A 22764-nucleotide genomic window follows, 5' to 3' on the forward strand; every position below is an offset into this window, starting at 1 on the left:
CAGTGCCCAGGCCCAGAGTTCAAGCCCTATGCCTGAAAAAAATAAATCAGCATCATCTGAGGAAAGGAGAGATGGTATCTTCTTCCAGGTTGTATGCAGCTCCTGAACAATTTTTTTTTGGGGGGGAGGGGGGTCTGGTCGTGGGGCCTGGACTCTGGGTCTGGGTGCTGTCCCTTAGCTCTTCAGCTCAAGGCTAGCACTCTACCCCTTGAGACACAGCAGCGCCACTTCCAGTTTTTTCTTATATGGTGCTGAGGAACGAACCCAGGGTCTCATGCATGCAAGGCAAGTGCTCTATGTAGCACTGAGCCACCTTCCCAGTCCCTGCTGGACAATTTTCGGTAGAAGTCATCACTCACGCTTACCTCCCAGTGGGCAGGTGAAGGTAGCAGGATTTTGCTTGGGGGCCAGCCTGAGCTATTAGAGGGAGACACTGCCTTTAGGTTCTCCTACCCCTTACCATCTGACTCTTTTTAGCTGACTGTTAGCACTACGTACACTTCAAATGACCCTCAATTTAATTATTTCCAGGTTCAAAATCCTTTGTAAGGCACTCCATTATCCTAATCTAGATGTCAACAATGGTCAAAACTTGAACTTGAATCCTTTAGCAACTATTCTGTGTACTAGTACTGTGTATCAGGGCTGTTTTTTGCTCAAGGCTGGCACTCTACATCTCTACTTCCAGTCTGACTTTTCTGTCTGGGCTGGCTTTGAACCAATTTTCAGGTATTTAGTCTCCAGAGCAGTTAGGAACACTAGAGGCAGTCACCTGTGCCCAGCAACACCAACTGTTCTTTCCAGAAAAGCCGCTGGTGGTATAGCCCATCCCTGCAACGTATTCTCCAAGTGCCTGTCTTAGCTTTTTTGTTCAATAGCAAGTGGTAGAGTGCTACTGAACTTGACCCACAGTGCCACTTTGCTTCCTAGTGGTTGGTCTCTGCCTGAGCTGGCTTCTCAATTTTTGTCAGTCATGGGGCTTGAACTATGGGCCTAGGCCCTGTCCTTTAGCTCTTTCAGCTCGAGGCTAGCACACTACCACTTGAGCCACAGCACCACTGCTGGCTTTCTGAGTGGTTTATTGGAGCTAAGTCTCATGGCCTTTCTTGCCCTGGCTGGCTTTGAACTGTGATCCTCAGCTCTCTGCCTCCTGAGTAGCTAGGATTACAGGTGTGAGCCCACCAACACCTGGCTGGCTTCTCAATTTTTAAGATACTGTCATTGAATACATACCGCACTTTTTTTTTTAATGTTAGATTTTTGTTTTTAATGTTAGGTCAGTGACATACCGCACTTTTTATCTGAAGACTTATTCAAGTAACTTCAGCTCCTCAATATAGTATTCAGGCTAGGAATGTGATTGCCTAGCATGCACAAATGCACTGGGTTCAATTCCTTAGCACCACATAAACAGAAAAGGTCAGAAGTGGCAATGTTGCTCAAGTGGTACAGTGCTAGCCTTTAGCAAAAGAAGCTGAGACAGTGCTTAGGTCCAGAGTTCAAGCCCTAGGACTGGCAAAATAAACAGCATTCTTGTTCTACCCAACTCCCACTGAAAGGGAAGTGAAAGCAAATTCCAGCTCCGTACCTCCTAAAGTCCTGGGCTTTGTCATCAGGTAAAAACCTGAGAACCATAAACTCCCCTAGATAAACTCCAGATAGAATGAGTAGCACTGTATTCAAACAAGTTTAAAGACTGCGGGTGAGGCCAGCCAGGCAGCAGTAACTGATACTTCCAAGTCCTAGCTACTCAGAAGGCTGAGATCTGAGAACAGTGGTTCAAAGACAGTTCAGAAAGGGAACTAGTGGCTCAGGACTGTAATCATAGCTACTCTGAGGATCATAGTTCAGTCAGCCTGGACAGTAATGTGCATGAGACTAGTTTCCAATTAACCACAGAAAAAGCTGGGAGTGGTGCTATAGTAAAAGTGGTAGTGTTTGCCTTGAACAAAAGCTTAAGGACAGCAGCACCCAGGCCCAGAGTACAAGGACCAGGAACCCCCCCCCCCAAAAGAGCTCAAACACTGAGCTCAAGCCTCAGAACCTGCAGCAAAAAACAAGTAGCTAGGATAGGATCTCCAAAAGAACCAGAGGATATACTTATGTACGTGAACTACTGTCAGCAGCCCATGAAGGTGAAAACACCACCTACATGGACCCTTGTGAACATCTGTACAACACTATGCTTAACTGAAAGGTTTCCGCAAACGTCTAGTTTCTCTAATTGACACATTTTTACTTAAGACATGAAAGTGAGAGATAATAATGGAGAACCTCACAAATCAGGTTAAAAATCTAAGCTTTAGATTTCTTATGAGCAAATAACTGTGCTAGTGTTTCTGGTTAAAATCAAACTAGGCAACTAAAAAGCCATTCAAAATCAGGATGACTTAGTCAGCCTCCAGTTTCCAATTACTTCTGTATTAGTCAATGCTCCAACTTCCTTCTAATACTTCCAAGTGGTATACTGTCAAAAAAAGTCTCAAGGCTGAGTGTGGCTTAGTGGTAGAGTGCTAGCCTAGCATGCATGAAGCCCTGGGTTCCATTCCTCAGTAGCACATCAACAGAAAAAGCCAGAAGTGGTGCTGTGGCTCTGGCTCAAGTGCAAGGAGTGCTAGCCTTGAGGTGAATGTACATTTAACAGCAGTATAATTGATACAAAAGGGGCCAAAGGGGGTGTGTTACAAAATACCTATATTGAGGGGAGGATTGGGTGGGGGGGCGAGGAGGGGGGAGGCTGGGAAGGGATGTGAAGAGTAATGGCTGCAATGCTTGATAAGAAATGTACTCATTATCTTGCCCATGTAATTGTAACCCCTCTGTACAGTATGTTCACAAAAAGTAAAAATTAAAATTAAAAAAAAGAAAAAGGGAAAAAAATACCTATATTGAACACGTGGACCATTCATTCCTTCTTATCTTGTGGACCTACATAGTTATATCCTATAGACTGAACTCTGTGCAATGACCCAGCTCTCAGTATAGTATAAACCAAAAACACTACCTTGAAGGAGCACATTTAAGGAAACTAAGCCACAAGTCTGTTGCATTATGATTTAATCTAATTGCACAAAAAATGTGAAATCACAACTCCTCCAGATTTGAAGAGGAAGGTTATGCATGCCTCCATAATGAATTGTGCAGTTACATTTGAACCATATTGTGAATTTTACATCATAATGGATGTGTGGAATTCCCATGCAACACCTCAAATTATAAAATGGAAACAACCTTCAAAACTTTGTGGACATGCTAAAGATAAAAGCTATTTTTTTAAATGGGCAACATAATTTGGATTACAATATACCAGGCTGCTGCTTACTTTTAAGATCATGGACCCTGAACTGGCTTTGGCCTCAACTCCTAAGAGTTTAACTAACATCACTCGGGTAACGACCAAAATTTCCCCGTTAACTTCAGACTACTCTCCAGTGCCTCCATTGTGTTTCTTATAAAGAACTACGTGACCAGCTGCTTCCCAAGGGACCAGAACAATGGTAACAGTGGGTTCAACTATTACACAATTATGCTAATATTTTATTAATTCAAAAGCACTTTACAAGAAAATATAAGTATGGCTTCCAATAGGAATGTTATACCTGGACTTGGTACCAAGCTCACAGATTGGAGTTTGCAAGGAAAAACAGGCTTTCAAGTTAAACAACAATTTGTAACCAAAACTTTAATCCCAAGGAATTCTCACAAAACATATTACAAATGACAGCATGAAAAAAAAAGTTGCACAGTAACTCAAAAGTTCAACTCTACAATGTACCCTTAAACTGGCAGGACATTTTTTGAAATCTCAAATTTCCAAATAAAGAATGTTACAAACAGCCATGTATTCATATATAGCAATCACGTAAGACACTTAAAAGGTAAACTTTCACATCAGGTGTTAAACCAACTAGGCAACCTATGCCCAGGGTGAAGTGAAGACCAGCTGGATTTAGGAAACACTCATCTGGTTTAATGACGCAGCTTTGATCTTTACCCGCTGGCCTGTCTGTGGGCATGGCCACTTTTAAAGACTGCTTATTCATCTACAGCTGCATACTGTATCCCAGCTAGGCGCAAAGTAATCTCAGTTCCACTTCTATAGTTCTGCTTCTGTAACATTAGCACATCACACTTCAGCTGGGCAAGATTTAGAGCTTTTTATTTCAGTCCTATGCAAGACTAAAGTTCAACGCAAATTTAATCTTGCTTAAGGGAACATTGTAAAGCAACAATTCTTGATATTACATGCCTCATATGATCCATTTCAAACCATAGAGAATTACATTGCTGTGTCACTGTTCCAAAAGACAAACAAATTTGAACAGCTAAAACATCTTAAAAATGCACCAAGCTTATGAAGTCTCAAACAAAACTTGAATTTTCTGTACATACTCCTGTCAACTGAAGTCATTTCCTGTACACCACTTCTTGCAAACTGCTCTTCTATTTCCTTTCATTCGACCTAGATCGGCTAGGGGAAAAGAAAATACTTTTTTACAACTGTACCTTGGTGACATTTAGTGACATCAACAACGAACAACGAAGTTCTGGCTTATTGCGTGCGTGCGTGCGTGCGTGCGTGCGTGCGTGCGTGCGTGCGTGTGTGTGTGTGTCATTTGCGTATCTTTAAAAATGGCCTAAACATTAAGAGTTCTTACCTACGAGACCTAGAGAAAGATCGGGACGGCTTGTGATTTCTCTCCCGAGACAGTGATCTCTCTCTTCTCCTATCTCTAGAAAGGGACCTAAACCAAGGAGAAAAATGTTAGGGCAATTGTTATGGCAACTATACTAGAAAAAACATACCTAGCAGAAATGTCTGCTGAGTCCTTGAAAACTCAAAGCTGGTTCATCCTATAATTTAACCCTAGCCTAATTAATTCCTGATTATTTTTCTCTCATTCCTGAGTCATTTGGAAACTGGCTCCCACTGCCATAGCTGAGAATATGACTCAAAAATGTGGATTTACCTGCTCCGGCTGCGAGAGAAGCTTCTCCTTCTTGGAGATCTAAAAGCAGAAACATGAAAATTAGGCTAACAGTCAACTAGTATTTATGGCGTGAGGCATTTCCCAACTTTTCAATCTCACTGTTGGGCCCAGTGAATGTGCCGGAAGAACTGGCACTCATCGTCCAAAAATAAAAGAAAAGAAAAAAAGGCACAGAAGGATTAAGGAACAAAAAGCTCAAGTGAAAAGCAGATATTCCAACCATAGATTCATTTTAACAAAGAATGCTTCACAGCAGATCTGTCCAATGCAAAACTTCATGTCAAACTAACTCCACTACCCAAACACCACGCCAAAATGTAGTCCCACAAGTAGTTCCAAAAACAGTACCATAAACCAGTATTTGGAACCCATGCAAACTTCTAAGTCTGTAACAAGACTTAGGTAGGTACCAGGTGGATAGTGTCATTTTGTGAAAACGCGGTAGGTGTAAATACTGATGCCATTTAGTGCTACATTAGAACTGCATCTGTGATCGTCACATTTATAGTGTGTGTTTCGGCTTATCAAATCACCTTAGCTTGGCCCACACTTCACCCCCAAAATTTTAAAAAATTTGAAAACTGTTAGTAAAACCATTTAAAGGTGATAGGATTCAACCAAATTTGCTAGGAAGAAAAGCTAATAAAATCTGTTAGAGATTAAATTTTTTAGTTTGGCATCTCACACATGCAAAATAAGTTCCACTTGAAGGTCTAGTTACATTATGAGTTCCCTATCACCCTTAAAAGTTTTCAAGCAATATATATGTACGTTACCATTCAATTATGCACAGCCAGCCTTTGATCCAGAAAAAGAATTACTTTAAGCCGCTTACTCCTTATTTTAACCAGCAGTAAACTGTATAAGCAGGAAAAACTTACTAGTTTTGGGTTTCAACAAGCTAGAAATGGTGAGGTGAGGCTGCCGGACTGACGGCCAGGAAGAATTTGCTGAAAAGGTTTTGCCAGATGTTGCGTTGGATTTAGTTGGTTGGCGAAGGGGGTGTTGTGGATTTTTCCTGCTTTTTTGTTAGCCGAAGGCTGCTGCTGTAGTTGTTGTGAAGACATTTGGTAAATAAACAGCTGAGCTGATTGGCCAGGAATGTGTGGGCGGTCGAGGTGGCTGCTGCCGATTTGGTTAAGGTTGGAGAGAAGGCTGAGAGAAAACAGCATGCTCGGGAACCAAAGGGCGGTGCAACCTGACGACTGGCCAGCCTGGGTCATGTGAAACGACACCAGCCAAGCTGAATGGGGCGCGCTGGTCACATGACGCTGAAAGGGCTAGTTGACTGGCTAATGCAGATTCAGAGGGTGGTGAGAAGAGACATGATGGTGACTCTGTAACGGGGTTCATTTTTATTAATAGATGGACCAAAAAGCACAAAAAAAAAATGAAAAACAAGCCATCAGTACAACCATCTATTAGCTAACAAATACTCTTTATTATGATGGGCAACAGTGTGTTGTTTTTCAAAATAGCAAAAGGGGCAAGATTGTGGACTCCTATCTCCTAAAAGGACCTCACTCACCTGTAAGAGGTAATTTAGTCCTACAGAAACAATTTTGGCAGTTGGAGATGAGGAGTTAGCATCCAGACAATACTGTCTGGTCCAAGAATGATGCCATTCTCAATTATTAAAAAAAAAACAAAAACTGAATTCTCTCCTATGTGGGATTCAAGAACAGATGACTGGATTTACTTTTTTAGCCCCTTTTATTGGTCAGTGACTTAAGTTTAGAATGATTTCTACTTTACTAGTTGTAACATTAAAACAGCTGCCTGTTTAGTCAATATTACAATTGTGCTAGTAGAAAACACATTTTTGTGAAGAGCTAGAGTTGAATGTTATGTTTGTCATTATGGAGAGTCAAGAAATGGAAAAAGGCCTAAACTGAAGTATAAGGGAAGAATTGGAAAGAAGCAACTGGAAGATGAACTAGAAGATAGATCCAAGACAGAAGTTACTCACTACCAACATGAAAAGTACCTACAGACACAAGCCAACACTCAGCACAACTCACATACCCCGAACTACACCCAGCCAATGTTTTGTAGAAACCTCCGAGCCTTCAAACCCACCATAAGTATTTGGAGAAATACCTGCTCCTACTAGCTACTCCATTACACCAATACCTCTAAAACGTGCTCTCTCTCAAGTACCTGCGGCGAGGTGGAGGACTCCTCCTTCGGTAATCATCTCGAGGGCGACGACCCCAAGAGGGAGGCGGACCACGGTTTCGGCTTCTCTTCTCACCATTGGACAGTTCCACTCTTACACGGCAGCCACACAGTGTTCTGTGGGGAGGAAAGACAATCATCTTATAACAGCCTTCCTGAGCTGTGTATTACAACAAAAACAACTCTTTGTATGTCCGAAAACCTTTTAATACCAAAACTTTAACCTTTCCTCTTTACTTGGTCATGTGGCTTGAACCAGACCTGGGAACTTTTGCTCAAGACTAGCACTCTACCACTTGAGCCATAGCATCACTTCCACCTTTTCTGTTTATGTGGTACTCAGGTCTTGAACCCAGGGCTTCATACATACTGGGCAAGCACTCTAGCAAGCCACATTCCCACCCCAAGATTTTTTTTCTTTCAAGGCTAGCAAACACTCTACCACTTTGAGCCACTGTGCTACTTCTGCTTTTCTGGTGGCTAATTGGAGAGTCTCACAGACTTTCTTGCCCAGGCTGTCTTTGAATTGTAATCCTCAGATCTCAGCCTCTTGAGTAGCTAGAATTACAGGAGGTAGACCCCAGTGCCCAGCAAAATTTGATTCTTTTCTATTTGTTGGTCGTGGGGCTTGAACTGAGGACCTGGGCACTGTCTCATTTTACCATTTGTTAAAGCAAGTATAATTATGGAGCACAGTAATGTTAGCAGCTATAACTGATGTGTCAAGAACCTCTGGATTAACATAAAAAACTGGCACTTGGACTTTTTCAGTTACTTACTATGTTCAACTATCAGTCTCTCTCCTGCATCCCTAACAGCTCTAAGACAATTACTTTGGCCCTTTTATACCACTCCTTGAACCATCATCATGCAAGGAATTATAGCCCAGTTATAGGAAAATATGAGATAGCTATGCCTCCCATTTGTTTTTACATAGCCATTCATTACTCTTTAGGTAAGCCAAATATATTTGGGCAGCTGTTTGGAAGAGGTAGACCCAAGAAAATTTTGCTACTGCCAGGCAGTTGTGGCCCATGCCTATAATCCCAGCTACTCAGGAGACTGAGATCTGAAGATCACAGTTCAAAGCTAGCCCAGGCAGGAAAATTCCATGACTTTTATCTCAATTTAACCACCAGAAAAATGTGGCTCAAAGTGGTAAGGCATTTCCCTAGCACGCATTAAGCCCTGGGTTCAATTCCTCAGTACCACACCAACAGAAAAAGCCAGAAGTGGTTGCTGTGGCTCAAGTGGTGGAGCAGAGGCAGCTCAGGGACAGTGCTCACACCCTGAGTTCAAGCCCCAGGACTGGAGGGAAGGGGGAAAAAAGAAAAAAGAAAACTTTGCTTCTGTAACCTGTCTGGATGACATTTTTATGGACAGGGTGTCTCACTATCTATCTCAGGCTGGCCTCAGTAACAGCCTTAGGGCCAACTCTCACTCAGACCCGAGCTGTCATTTGCTACAAGACAAATCCTAAAGCACAATTTTAGTTTTGGATTCTTAGATTTAATCATTTTCCTTGATATCAACAATTCAATGCTTTCCCAAGAGGTATGGTCAACACCTATTAGTGTCATAGGTGTTACTATCAGCTAGCTACAAGACAAAGTCTTTTATAGTTCACATAGTTCCCTGCTCCCTAAAGTTTATGATTTTCATTTAAAAAATTTAGTGTTGGGGGGGAAGGATAGAAGGAATCATGTTGAGTGAGGTAAGCCAAGAACGAAGAGACAAACAGTATATGGTCTCCCTGATAAGTGGATGCTAAATCCAAAATGTTAGGTGATATGACAAAACTAACAGGACTTAAGAAACAAAGAACTCCCACTCATCTGGTTGAACCACTACCAAATATCCCCATGCTGCTGATCACATATATGGTATATAACATGTGAGCACCGTTATATATTACAGACTGTAATTGACAATTTGCTCCAGGAAAGTTAGAATGAACTTGTGACTTTAAATGAGCATCATTATTCCACAATACTGTGAATTTCCGGAAATTATGTAATCACTTAATCACAATCAAAAAAAAAAAAAACCTCGGGGAAGGGAGGGAGGGAGGGGATGGGTAGGGAGAAAACAATGGAGGGGGTAACAATGTTCAAGAGGAAGTGTACTCATTACCTCACTCATATAACTGTAACCCTCTGTATAGTATCTTTACAATAAAAAAATTTAAAAAAAATTTAGTGTTGGGGGGGAAGGATTGGGATGGGGGGGAGGGGGGAGGCTGGGAAGGGATGTGAAGGGTAAACAAAGGAGGAGGCTGCAATGCTTGGTAAGAAATGTACACATTATCCTGCCCATGTAATTGTAACCCCTCTGTACAGTATATGTTCACAAATAAAATTTAAAAAAATGACAAAAAAAATTTAGTGTTGCTTAAATTACCTTCCATCTAGTTCTCGAACAGCATCAGCTGCATCTCGAGGATCCTCAAATTCAACAAAAGCAAAGCCGGGAGGGTTTCTAGCAACCCACACACTTCGGAGTGGCCCATAATAGCCGAAAGCCCGTTCCAATTCAGTCTTGTTGCCATTGTTTCCCAGATTGCCTACATAAACCTTACAGTCCAAAGGACAGGAATCACGATGCATTTCTGTAACAAAAGAAGACCAAAACAAACTATTAATTTATGCATAGGAAACAATTACAAAATGCCAAAATAAACAAAACTACAGTACACTCTGGAAACACCCATTTTATGCCAACTTCCAAGCAGGCAGCAAACTAACAAGGAAAAAAGCCTTCCTAGGAAGGTTCAACTGTCACAAGATGTACTCTGACAAACCTGTTAATCCATTTGATCCTCAAAGCATCTAGAAGAGTTACTATAATCTACAGGAAACAAGCAGCCAGGGGGGGAAAAAAAAATCAGTAACAAGCAGGGAACTGGTGGCTCAAGCCTGTAATCTGTAATCCTACTTGGGAGGCTGAGGCTGAGATATGAACAAGATCTGAAGACAGCCAGGGCAGGAAAGCCAGTGAAACTAAACTCAACACCAATAAACTACCAGAGAGCAGGAAGCAGAGCTGTGGCTCCAGTGGTAGGGCTAGCTTTGAACAAGAAAAGCACAAGGACAGCACCCAGGCCCTGAGTTGAAGCCCTAGGACTAGCACAACAACAAACCAACCAGTGTGAAAAACAGCAAGGACAGTTCCATTTACTTTTTTGGCATACAACAGAATGCATGAAGCCAATTTAATTTCAAATCAAATCTAACCAAATACAATTTTGTCCTGTCCCATCCTACAAATTAACAGAGCCGGGCTGGGAAGGTGGCTCAGTGGTAAGAGCGCTTGCCTTGCATGCCTGAGGCCCTGGGTTCGATTCCTCAGCACCACATAAGCAAAAAAGAAAAAAGCCAGAAGTGGTGCTGTGGCTCAAGTGGTAGAGTGCTAGCCTTGAGCTGAAGAGCTGAAGGACAGCGCCCAGGCCCAGAGTTCAAGCCCCACAACTGGACCAAAAAAAAAAAATTAACAGAGCCAACTCTAACATGGCTAAAAACTTACAATTATATAAAAAGCTTAATACCACAGAATCTGTTTTCTACAAGGAAAAGCACTAATACCACATCATTAAATAGATCAAAGGGGTTCTTATGCAGTAAAAATTCCTCAATTAAGGAAACCTAGTGTGAAGGCTCAGAACAGGTTGCAGCTCAGTGGCAAAGTTGCCTAATAAGCACCAAAGCCTAGGTTTGATTCCTGGTTAAGGGGTGGGGAGGTAGTAAACTAGCTAAGCATCACTGGCTGGACTGTAATCCTAGCTACTCTGGAGGGAGATCAGAGGATCGCCATCCCTTTGGGAAAGCTTTTTTTTCTTATCTCCCATTAACTACTAAAAAGCTGAAAATGAAGATGTGACTCAAAATGGTAAAGCACTAGCTTTGTGCACAAAAGCAGCTAAGGGGACCGAGTCTAGGTTCTGAATTCAAGCCCCAAGACCGCCAAAGAGGCACACAAAGACAGTATAGTAACTATTCTCACGGTCCTCCAGACAAACTAGTAAGCCAAACCAACGTGCTCTTCCAACCAAAGCAAAAACTCCATGGCTATAAGTGAGGAAAATACCCCAAAAGCATATTAAGTTAAAACCAGAAACATTCAACAGGTCAATGCAGAAAAGACAGTGGCCAGAGACTGGAGAAAGGAGAAATATAGAGAATTTTGAATGGTTGCAAAAAAAATGCTATCTACTTGGGGGGGGGGCTCAAAAACGTTTTAGGTCACCTAGAGGGTATGTTCAACACCTCACCTCAGCACCAGACGAGGGAACGCCGCCTGTAACCCCCCATAGTCCACCAGAGGAGCCGAATCAGGAGTTTGAAAGCCAACACCAAGAACACAGTGGAAACCTCCCCTTCTCCAAATACTGAATTGTAGACTTCCAAATAAATCTTACATCATTTAAACAAAATCCAAGCGAAAGGACAGTATACGCATTCCAAGAATTTACTGCACTTGGAGGCCACGTGTTGAAAACACTGTTTAATCCTGTCACTTGGGTAAAAAATCCAATCAACTTGTTCTCAAAAAGCAAAGCTATTTTGTTCTCCCCACCCCCCTACTGAATCTAGTAAAAAAAAAAAAATCCAGTCGGGACACATCCTGTTTCTCCCGACCCGACCCCACCCTGACGCCCGCGGCGTCAGTTCAGACCCAGACAACCGGTGAAAGCCCTTCGGCGCCCACTTCCAGGGCTGTCCGTGGGAAGCCGCCCTCGCGGCCACGCCACTCCGCTTCCAAGAAGGTGCGCTTCCGTGAAGGGAACCTGTACAATTGCAAAAGGCCAAAGCCGCCTCTAAAAAACTAAAAAAAAAACACCACCACACGCGTGCTGGAGCCCCGTTCAGAACGGTCCGGAAGGCCCAGGCTTAGCCAGTGACTTGAAGCTTGAAAAGCCGTGAGAATCTGCCCACGAAAATGAGCAATTGCCCCCTCAAAAAAAGGCGCCATAAAACGGAAAGGCCGCGACCTGAAGCGAATTCCAATCACGGACGCCCCCCGACGCCCCAAGCCTCGGGAAACCCCTAACGCCGACACCCCCACCCAGGGGGGCATCAACCCTCCGCACCCAAGGCCCGGAAACATTCTCCGGAAGGTCCGGAGCCCCCCGCCACCGCCCCGCGCCGAACGTCACAAAATGGCGGCGGCGCCTTTGTCTCAGTCAGGCGCCGCCGAGGAGCGTGGCTCCAGCTAGATGCTGTTTCAACGCCGCTTTCCTCTCTCCGTGGCGGGTCGCTTACCGAGGTCGTGGAGTAGAAACGCGGAGGCTCAAACCCACACACCCGGATTGCTTTCCCCGAACTTCTTCGGGCTAAGCCACCAAAAGGAGATGCGCACACTTCTCCGGCGTCCACGAAATGGCGGACCACCGCCTTCCCCCTCGCCCCTATTTATACTGCATCCCGGAGGTCACGTGGTTGGCCAAGCTCGTCCAATGAGAAGCTGTAGATTCTGTGACGTCAGGCGGCTACAAACGCTGCGAGAGCCGCGGTTGCTGGGAGCGCGCTCCGGCCGTTCCGTCAGGTGGGCGGAGCCGTGTGCGAGCGCGAGCTTGTCGCTTGGAGGCCGCGACTGGGCCTGGGCCCGGGGCCGGGGCCTGGAGATGGGGCCTGGGGCTGCGGGCTGGGGTCGGTGCCGGGCCTTCTCGGCTGTTCCCTCAGTAGCGGTCCCCACCCCCCCACACACACACACACGTTACCCACAAACCCTTCTCTCTGGTCCGCGTAGGCTGCAGTTTCTTAAATCCCATGGTCGCCTTTATTCCCAAATACTAACGAGAGCCGCCGGCTGCTGAGAGGATCCGGATGATTTCCTTGATTACTTCGCCGTAGCCATAAAGGGCGGTTAGGCCGGGACGTTTACCGAAGTGGCCGAGCCAGGCCGCCAAGGGCACCGAGCTGTTTGTGAGCCATCCGGGATCCGACGGGGTCCCCGAAAAGTTAGCCCGACTCTAACCGATTTCCCGCCACAAAGCCCACCCTCGGGCCGGGCTCCCGGGCTCCGGAGGCCCGCGGAGGCCTGGGAACCAGGACGGAAAAAGGGAAGGTGGGCGTGAACTCCCTCCCTGCGCGCAGGGCCGCAGGGCCCTGCCAGGCCAGCCTGCGCCCAGCCCTGCTCCGCCTGGCCAGGCCTCTGTGTACCTGGCCAGGTCCCTGGGAAGACGGAGCCCCAGGAACAATTAAATACCAAAGCTAGAAAGCCCCTGACGGGATTAGGAAAATAGAATCTCCTTAACTCCATTTTTATACAGGGCCCTGCTTTTCTCACGCTTTTTATTTCTTTCTAGGTTAGCTAGTAAGCCTGCCTGCTGCCCCCGAATTTTGTCCCCAGTCTAGACCCTTCTGGACCAAACATTTAGTTAAGATCTGTACTTTCAGCCTCTAACTGTCCCTTGACTGGAAGACTAAGTCCATTATTTGTGCATGTGTGTGTGTCTGTGTGTATGTCTGTGCAAGTACATGCATGTGTGTGTCAGGCTCGTGTTATGCCACTTCAGCCATGACTCCACCTAAGACTGTTTGGAGTTAATTGGGACTGAGTCTCATGAACTTTCTTACCTTGGATGGCTTTAGAACCTTGATCCTTAGATCTCAGTCTCCTGAGTATTATAGGAATTATAAGCATAAGCCACAGGTGTGCAGCTCAGCCCATTATTGACTCAAGTTTTCTCTCTCCTGATGTTTTCTTTGGAAGCCTTACCTCTTATTGGGACTCTAAAAAGGTAAGTTGGCAGGGAGGAAAAATGCCAAGGTTTAAGATCTGGGAGCCTTTATTCCTTATCTGTAAAGGTGTTGGGGGGGAGGGTGGATCATAAGGCAAAGAAAAGGGAGAAGAGAATGGGAATTATAACTCTTGAGCTGAGCCCTAAGCTGACTTGTGAAGCCTTATGACACAGGGATGCTACTATCACATATGGCCCTGTGCTTTTCTTGTTTCTCTGAAGGGGGATGCTAGCAAACCTTTAGTCTTATTTCCTTGCCTCTAGGTTTTATTCTGACTCATTTATACTGTATTGACTTGGATTTACTACCCTCTGAAGTATATTTTCCTTTTCTTTTTTACTTTTATTCTTGCACTGCTAGGAATGGAACCTAAGGCTTCATGTATTCTACAAGCATTCTACATTCCCTAGCCTGCTTTTCTCCCCCTTTTTATTTCTATCAAAATAAAGCTTTATTTCTAATCAGAAAAAAATGAGACTAGAGGCATGGATCAAGTGGTGGAGCACCAGCCATGAACAAGAAAACCATACCAGAGTACAAGGCCCTGAAGTTCAAGCCTCAGTTTCAGTGTACACAAATCATAAGGCTCTAAAATGTCATGGTGGTATATCACTAACCCCAGCAACTTGGAAGACAAAGATGAGGAAGATTACAGTTCCATCCAGCCCCAGCAAAAAGTTAGGCCCCCATCTCAACCAACAAACTGGTGTGGTGGTGTATGTCTGTAATCATAGCCACAAAGAGTCCTAAGTAAGGAATACAGAGATCCAGACTGGTCTCAAGCAAATAGCAAGACCCAGAAAAATAAAGCATAAAAAAAGACAAGAGTAGCTCAAGTGGTAGAGCTCCTGCCTATTAGAAATAGCTTCATATATTGGGGTATTATATAGGAATAAAGACAACTCAAAAGGAACTCTGCAAAGTAAAGTTTATTTCTGCAGAAGGGAAGGATATCAGTCAAAAAATCTGGCAACAAGGGGCTAGGAAGGTGGCTCAGTGGTAGAGTGCTTGCTTTGCATGCATGAGGCCCTGGGTTCGATTCCTCAGCACCACATAAGCAAAAAGAAAAAAGCCGGCAGTGGTGCTGTGGCTCAAGTGGTAGAGCGCTAGCCTTGAGTTGAAGAGCCCAGTGCCCAGAAGGGACAGTGCCTAGGCCCAGAGTTCAGGCCCCACGACCGGACCCAAAAAAAAAAAAACTGGCAACAAGCACACAGAGCAGGCAGGCTGCTCCCTTTTTATCCTTAACCCAGCAGACCCTGCCTTTCTGCTCCCCATTGACTGAGCTCAGGTTCACAATTCTGCAAAAGGATGTGGCTTAACAGGAAATAATCAAACTTCAAGGAGTGTGGGGGTGGGAGAGAGAGAGAGCAAAGGAGTGACATTGTCCAAAAAGAAATGCACTCAGCCAGGTGCTGGTAGCTCAGGCCTGTACTCTACCTATTCAGAAGGCTGAGATCTGAAGATTGCAGTTCAAAGCCAGCCCAGACAGGAAAGTCCGTGAAATTATCTTCAATTAACCGTCGGAAAACAGGAAATGGCACTGTGGCTCAAAGTGGTAGAGCGCTGGCCTTGAGTAAAAGAGTTCAAGAACAGCACCCATGCCTTGACTTCAAGCCCCACAACCAACAAGAGAAAAAAAATATACTCATGACCTGACTTATGTAACTATAACCTCTCAGTACATCATCTTTATAATAAAAAAGCCAGGCCAGTGGCTCACACCTGTAATCCTAGCTACTCAGGAGATGAGATCTAAAGATCATGGTTCAAAGCCAGCCCAGGCAGAAAAGTTCCTGTGAGACTCCAGTAAACTCAAAACAAAAATTGTGCTGAGGCTTAAGTGGTAGAGTGCTAGTCTTGAGCACCTAGGCCCTGAGTTCAAGCCCCAGGACCGGCAAAATAAAAAAAGAGGCTGGGAATGTTGCTTAGTGGTAGAGTGCTTGCCTTGCATGCCTGAGGCCCTGGGTTTGATTCCTCAGCACCACATAAACAAAAAAGAAAAGCCGGAAGTGGTACTGTGGCTCAAGTGGTAGAGCATTAGCATTGAGCTGAAGAGCTGAGGGACAGCGCCCAGGCCCAGGGTTCAGGCCCCATGATCACCACCACCAACAACAACAAAAAGAACCTAGGGCTTACATGCACCCTAGGCAAGCCATTCTCCTGGTCTCATCTCTTCATGATGCCTTCTGCCTCAGTCCAGCTGGAAGCCTGTTAGCAGGAGAGCTGGCTGACACAGCCCAGAGTCAGGCTCCAGGGCACAGAACAGGGTACAGAAGGCTGAAAATTTATATAGGGCTTTGCTATCTTAATGCAATACCCACTGAGTGCATTCCACTAGCAGATTCCCAATGGAATCTGCTGGGAAATATGCAATGGATTTTGGAGACAGTAGATGTAAGGTAGCTTTTGTGTGTGTGGTAGTCCTGGAGCTTGAACTCAGGGCCTTGGTAGTGTCTCTGAGGGTTTTTTGGTTTTGTTTTGTTTTTTTTTTGTTTTTGTTTTTTTGAGCAAGTCTTGCATTACCACTTGAGTCACAGCTCCACTCCAAGTTTTTTGGTAGTTAATTAGAGATCAGAGCCTCATGACGGGGCCACTGGTGTCTCACACTTGTAATACTAGATACTCAGGAGGCTTAGGATCACAGTTAAAAACCAGCCTGAGCAGAAAAGTCCATGCAAGTCTTATCTCCAATAGACTACTTAGAGCAAGCCAGAAATAGCACTGTGGCTCAAGTGGTAGAGCACTAGCCTTGAGCAAAAGCAACTCAGGGACAGTACGTAGGCCCTGAGTTCAAATCTTGGGACTGGCAAAATAAAGAAAAGTCTCATGGACTTTGCTACCTGTACTGTTTTCTAACCTCAGTCCACAGATCTCAGTCTTCTGAGTAGCTAGTATAAAAGGCATGAGCCACCAGTGCCCAGCTAAAATATCTTAATTTTTTCAATTGTTCATGTTCAAATGATAATTGTTTTGGGGGGGGGTACTAGAGCTTGAGCTCAGGGTCTTTGCTTGAACTCTGGGTTGGCATTCTACTGCTTGAACCACATGCCCTGTTGGCTTCAGTTTATGATTCTCAGATCTCATCCTCCTGAGTAGCTAGGATTACAGGGATGAACTTGCTAGTGCCTGGCTTCCTGATCTTACCTCATTCCACACAGAAGTGTGCAGAACAATGGAGCACTGATTTGCTTTTCAAATAAGGTTATGTTGCTGATCATTGGTGGCTCATGCCTATCATCCTAGCTATCCAGGAGACTGAGATCTGAGAATCATAATTCAAAGAGAGCCTAAGCAGGAAATTCCATGATTCTCCAATTAGGCACCAAAAATGCCAGAAGTAGAGCTATGGCTCAAAGTGGTAGAAGCACTAGTCTTGAGCAAAACAGCTCAGGGACAGTGCCCAGGACCTGAGTTCAAGCCCCAGAACTGACAAAAAAAAAAGAAAAAAAGAAAAAAGGAAAGAAAATACAATAAAAATTAAGTAGCCAAATGCCAGTGGCGTATGCTGGTAACACTAGCTACTTAGGAGGCTGAGATCTGAAGATCTCGGTTCAAAGCCAGCCCAGGCAGGAAAGTCTGTGCGATTTTTTTTTTTTTTTTTTTTTTTTAGTCTGTGAGATTTTTATCTCTAATTAACCACCAAAAAACTGGAAGTGGAACTGTTAGAGCACTAGCGTTAAGCACAAAAGGTCAAGAACAATGCGTAGGCCCTAAGTTCAAGACTCAGTATTGACACACATACACAAGCACACAAATTGGCCCCTAGTCCCTAGTTAGTTTCTAGACATGGTCAATTTATTACCTAATTTCTCCTAGTCTGATATCCCTGAGTTATACAACCCTGAAGTTTCTGAGCTCTTTTGGGTAAAGCCTTACTAATAAAACCTCCTCCCATCTACACACTAATGATTTTACCCTGTGATTTTTTTTTTTCTGGATTTTACCTTATGTACTAAATGTTAACTATTGGCTGGAGGTATGGCTTAAGTGACACAGCACTTGCCTAGCAAGAAGCACAAAGTCCTGTGTTCAATACCCAGTACTGCCATCACCAAAAGAAGAAAACACAACAACCAAATCAACTAAAAAAAGAGAGGGCTAGGAATGTGGCTTACTGGTAGAGTACTTCTAGCATGCATGAAACCCTGGGTTCTATTCCTCAGTAACACATAAACAGAAAAGGCCGGAAGTGGTGCTGTGGCTCAAGTGATGGAGTGCTAGCTTTGAGCAAAAGAAGTGCAGTGTCCAGGCCCTGGCAAAAATAAAAACAAAAACAAAAAAACTGTCAAGGCTGGAAACAAATGTCACTTAGGATCCAGAGACTTCAAGTAACTTCCCAAGGTCACACAGCTTCTAAAGGATGAGGTTTATTTATTTATTTATTTTTTTTTTTTTTTTTTTTATTTCTGGTCCGGTTGTGGGGCCTGAACTCTGGGCCTGAGCACTGTCCCTCAGCTCTTCAGCTCTTCAGCTCAAGGCTAGTGCTCTACCACTTGAGCCACAGCGCCACTTCCGGCTTTTTTCTTTTTGCTTATGTGGTGCTGAGGAATCGAACCCAGTGCCTCAGGCATGCAAGGCAAGCGCTCTACCACTGAGCCAACTTCCCAGCCCAGGATGAGGTTTATTTTTATTTATTTATTTTTGGTCCAGTTGTGGGCCTGAACTCTGGGCCTGGGCACTGTCCCTCAGCTCTTCAGCTCAAGGCTAGCACCCTACCACTTGAGCCACAGCACCACTTCCGGCTTTTTTTTCTGCTTATGTGGTGCTGAGGAATTGAACCCAGGGCCTCATGCATGCAAGGCAAGCGCTCTACCACTGAGCCATCTTCCCAACCCAAATAAATAAATCTTATTTCCACTCATGTGACTTTAGGATGTTACTAACTTCTCTGAGCCTGTTTTCCTTTTTCTTTATTTCTTTCCTTCCTTTCCTTTCTTTCTGCCATTGCTAGGACTTAAAATTAGGGGGCCTGGGCACTGTCCCTTAGCTTTTTGCTCAATGCTGGTACTCAACAACAGAAATTCCTTTTTTTTTTTTTTGCTGGCTGATTGGAGATAAGAGACTTTCCCATCTGGGCTGGCTTCGAATGCATATCCTCAGCCTCCTGAGCAGCTAGGATTCGTATAAGCTACCTGTGTCCAACTCTTGCTCCTTCCTTTTCTGAAGGAACAGTATTCCATAAATATTTTTTTTTTTTGCCAGTCATGGGGCCTGAACTCTGGGTCTGGGCGCTGTCCCTCAGCTCTTCAGCTCAAGGCTAGCACTCTACCACTTGAGCCACAGCGCCACTTCCGGCTTTTTCTGTTTATGTGGTGCTGAGGAATTGAACCCAGGGCCTAATGCATGCAAGGCAAGCGCTCTACCACTGAGCCATCTTCCTGGCCTGGAGCTGGGGGATAGGTCTCTGGGGGTGGGTTTGTTTTCTCAGCTCTAGCCCCATTCCTGCAGAAACCTGGAGGACAAGTCTTGTGGACAGATGTGGGAGGAGGGGCAGGGGTTGGGCAGAAGGCAAACAACTCACTTCTGAAGCCTTACAAGATTTTTTTTTTCTCCCTCATTTGGCTCTCAAACTCCACGCTCTTTTTTTTTTTTTTTTTTTGGTCGGTCGTGGGCTTGAAAACTCCACGCTCTTCTCCCTTAGTAGCCTGAACTGCTGAGTTTAATGCCAGCCTGCCTGCTGAGCTGAACCCCTTATTTGGTTCTTAAACCTACAAAGGCCTAGAAAAGGATCCAGGATAGAATCAGAGGCCTGCTGGAGCGGTGGTGGTGGTGGTTGTGGTGGTGGTGGTGGTGGTGTGTGTGTGTGTGTGTGTGAGAAATGTTCTTTTCAATAGCCAGGCTCACTCCTGAAATCACCAATATAGGGAAACAACTCCCAGAAGCAACTGAAGGGGGCAGAGTGGCATGTCCGTTTTCAGCATGTGCTGAAAATTCTGAGTTTTGAAACATGTTTGTCTTGATCGGGTTCCAGTAGGACTGTCTTTCTCCCCTCCTGAGCTAGATTGGCATCGCTCTCTACAGCAGAGGAAACCCAGGCCCATGACAAACAGGGCTAGCAGAATGAAGCATGTATATGCTTACATGTAGCCTAGGAGACAGGATCTTGCTCCAGAGCCCAGGTTGGCTTCAAACTCACAATTCTCCTGCCACAGTCCCAAATGCTGAGGTTACAGGCCTGTAACACCATACCCAGCTTGCCTTTGGCAAAAGCTTCACATGAGAATCATATACCCAAATATACATACTTCTTCCTTAATTATGTCCCTGAAGTACTTGGGGATCCAATTAAACCCTTCTACTTATATCCCAGATGTGACTCTCACTAACTCCTGGCCACTCTAGATTGGCCCATGAGCCTTGTGGCCTTTAGATCTTGTCTCCAGAGACCAGCTATGGACCTCTTCCTGGAATGAATACCTAAGCCTGAGATTTTTATTTATTTATTTATTTATTTTGCCAGTCCTGGGGCTCAAACTCTGGGCCTGGGTGATGTCCCTGACTCTTTTTGCTCAAGGCTAGGCTGGCTCTACCACTTGAGCCACAGCACCAATTCTAGCGTTTTCTGAGATTAGTTGGAGATAAGAGTCTCATGGATTTTCCTGCCTAGGCTGGCTACAAACTACAATTCTCAGATCTCAGCCTACTGTGTAGTTAGGATTACAGGCATAAGCCACCAGTACCTGGCAGCCTGAGATGTTTATATTTTGATCCACAGCAGTTAAAAAAAAATACATGCAACCAACATGGACACCCTGGGAGGTCACTCCCCCCGGGCTCTGTCCTCATGGCCTAGGGGAGCATAGGGCTCTGCCCAACAATGTATAGTCCCTTTCCACAATGTTGGATATGAAGCCGGGCTTTTGTGTCTGCGCCTGCATATTCCTACAGCTTCCCAGAGTCCTGTGGACAATGACTGGGGAGATAAACCATGCAGGAAACAGTCATACACTTTGGTGTAGGTGTGAGCTAATATTTTGCCATTGTAGTTTGAGTCTTAGTAGGATTGACTTATAGGCTTGCTATATTCATTTATGAATGCCTAAAAAAAAAAATACATGCAATATCACCATCCAGAACCTAAAGGCCACAACCAAGGGGTGGGCAGAGTCTGGGCTGTCACAATGTCCTAAGACAGTGGTGGGTAAAACTGCCCAAGTTTAAGTATGCTGGCCAGTCACCCTAGTTAGAATCCATTCTAGCCTGAGTCAACATCCACATGTGTTACTCAAAACATTCAACTGGCCAGGCACCGGTAGCTCAAGCCTGTAATCCTAGCTACTCAGGAGGCTGAGATCTTGGGATCACGGTTCAAAGCCAGCTTGGGCGGGAAATTCCATGAGACTCTTATCTCCAATAAACGTCTAGAAAACCAAAAGTGGCTGTGGCTCAAGTGGTAGAGTGCTCGCCTTGAGCTGAAGAGCACAGGGACGACACCCGAGCCCAGAGTTCAAGCCCCAGAACCACCAAAAAAACAAACCCCAAAACATTCAACTGTAGTTCAGCCTGGACCCTAACTAATCAATGCAGGCCTAGGAGGGTAAAAAGAGAAGAGACTGGGTGCTGGGAGTGAGTGGGGGTAAACCCTGGGCTGGGCTGCATGTCCAGTAGCAGCTATCTGTCAACAAACAGGGAAGTAGCAGGCATTTTAACAGCTGCTACCTCTTACCTAGAATTTCTGAGTTGCTTATCATAGCTCATCTCTCTCTGGTTCCTAGTCCCTTCACCTCTGATACCCATTTACATTCCTGCCTGCTTTTTTGTCTCCCATTGCTAGGAAAAGAGCTGGGGAGCTCATGCTTCATTGATTCTGATTTCTGAAAGAAAAGCAGAAGTCAAGGAACAGTGTGTTCATGGTGATCACCTGCTGGGCTACAGTGGCCAGCTCCAATCTGGTACCAGCAGGTCCTAGGAAGAGCGACATAACAGTCTGAGAGACACGGGCCTGTGGCTTACATCTGCAGTCTATCTCCTCAGGAGGCTGAAATCTGAGGATCATGGTTTGAAATCAGAATGGGCAGACAAACCAGTCTCATATTAACCAGCAAAAAGCTGGAAGTAGAGGTGTGGCCCAAGTGGTAGAGTACCAACCTTGAACAAAAAAGCCAAACAAGCCAGGTGTCTGTGGCTCACGCCTGAAATCCTAGCTATTCAGGAGGCTGAGATCTGAGGATCACAGTTCAAAGCCAGCCTCAGCAGGAAACTCGGTGAAATTCTTAACTCCAATAACTCACTCAGAAAACTAGAAGTGGTGCTGTGGCTTAAGTGGTAGAGCACTCACCTTGAGCTGAGGGACAGCACCCAGGCCCAGAGTTCAAGCCCCACAACCAACAAAAAAAAGCCAAACAAAAGCGTGGGGCTCTTGAGTTTAACCCAGTATGCTCACTTTTTCCAATCTCTGACATAGAGTTAACAATTCCTGTTTCTTGTTGTCAGACTTGTTAAGATAAATTAACTGAAAGCCAGGCACTAGTGGCTCATGCCTGTAATCCTAGCTACTCAGAAGTTTGAGATCTCAGGATCAAGGTTCAAATTGATACCTGAGATTCTCAGCTGGAAGTGGTGCTGAGGTTCCAGTGGTAGAGTATTAGCCTTGAACAAAAGAAGCAAAGAGATAGTCCCTAGGCCCAAGTTCAAGCCCCAAGGCCTGAATAAAAAGAAAAAAGAAAGGGTTAATCAAAGCCCATTGATTAGCCATCAATATGTGGTGGTGGTTGTTAGCAATCATTATTGCAATAAATAAAATCCCTTCAAGTCCGATTTTTTTGGTTGTTGGTTGTGTGGGGCTTGAACTCAGGGCCTGGGAACTGTCCCTGAGCTTTTTTGCTCAACGCTAGTACTCTAACACTTTGAGCCTC

At 44.8% G+C, this 22764-nt stretch overlaps 1 protein-coding gene and 1 non-coding gene across 2 annotated transcripts; one reads left to right on the forward strand and one right to left on the reverse strand.

Annotated features, from left to right (window-relative positions):
- Positions 1-3040: 3040 nt before the first annotated feature.
- Positions 3041-12569, reverse strand: Srsf3 (serine and arginine rich splicing factor 3). Its single transcript, XM_070023876.1, has 6 exons — positions 12428-12569; positions 9570-9777; positions 7152-7286; positions 4971-5009; positions 4659-4745; positions 3041-4471 (listed from the first exon to the last, which is right to left on the reverse strand). The coding sequence occupies exons 2-6, from the start codon at positions 9773-9775 to the stop codon at positions 4444-4446; spliced, it is 495 nt and encodes a 164-aa protein (XP_069879977.1). The 5' UTR covers positions 9776-9777; positions 12428-12569; the 3' UTR covers positions 3041-4443.
- An 8078-nt stretch (positions 12570-20647) lies between these two features.
- Positions 20648-20852, forward strand: LOC138828533 (small nucleolar RNA SNORA73 family). Its single transcript, XR_011372281.1, has one exon. It is a non-coding gene; the product is annotated as a small nucleolar RNA SNORA73 family (small nucleolar RNA).
- The last annotated feature ends 1912 nt before the right edge of the window (positions 20853-22764 follow it).

Source organism: Dipodomys merriami, unplaced genomic scaffold (assembly GCF_024711535.1).
Source record: "Dipodomys merriami isolate MVZ:Mamm:240054 unplaced genomic scaffold, mDipMer1.0.p SCAF_16, whole genome shotgun sequence".
Lineage (NCBI taxonomy): Eukaryota > Metazoa > Chordata > Mammalia > Rodentia > Heteromyidae > Dipodomys > Dipodomys merriami.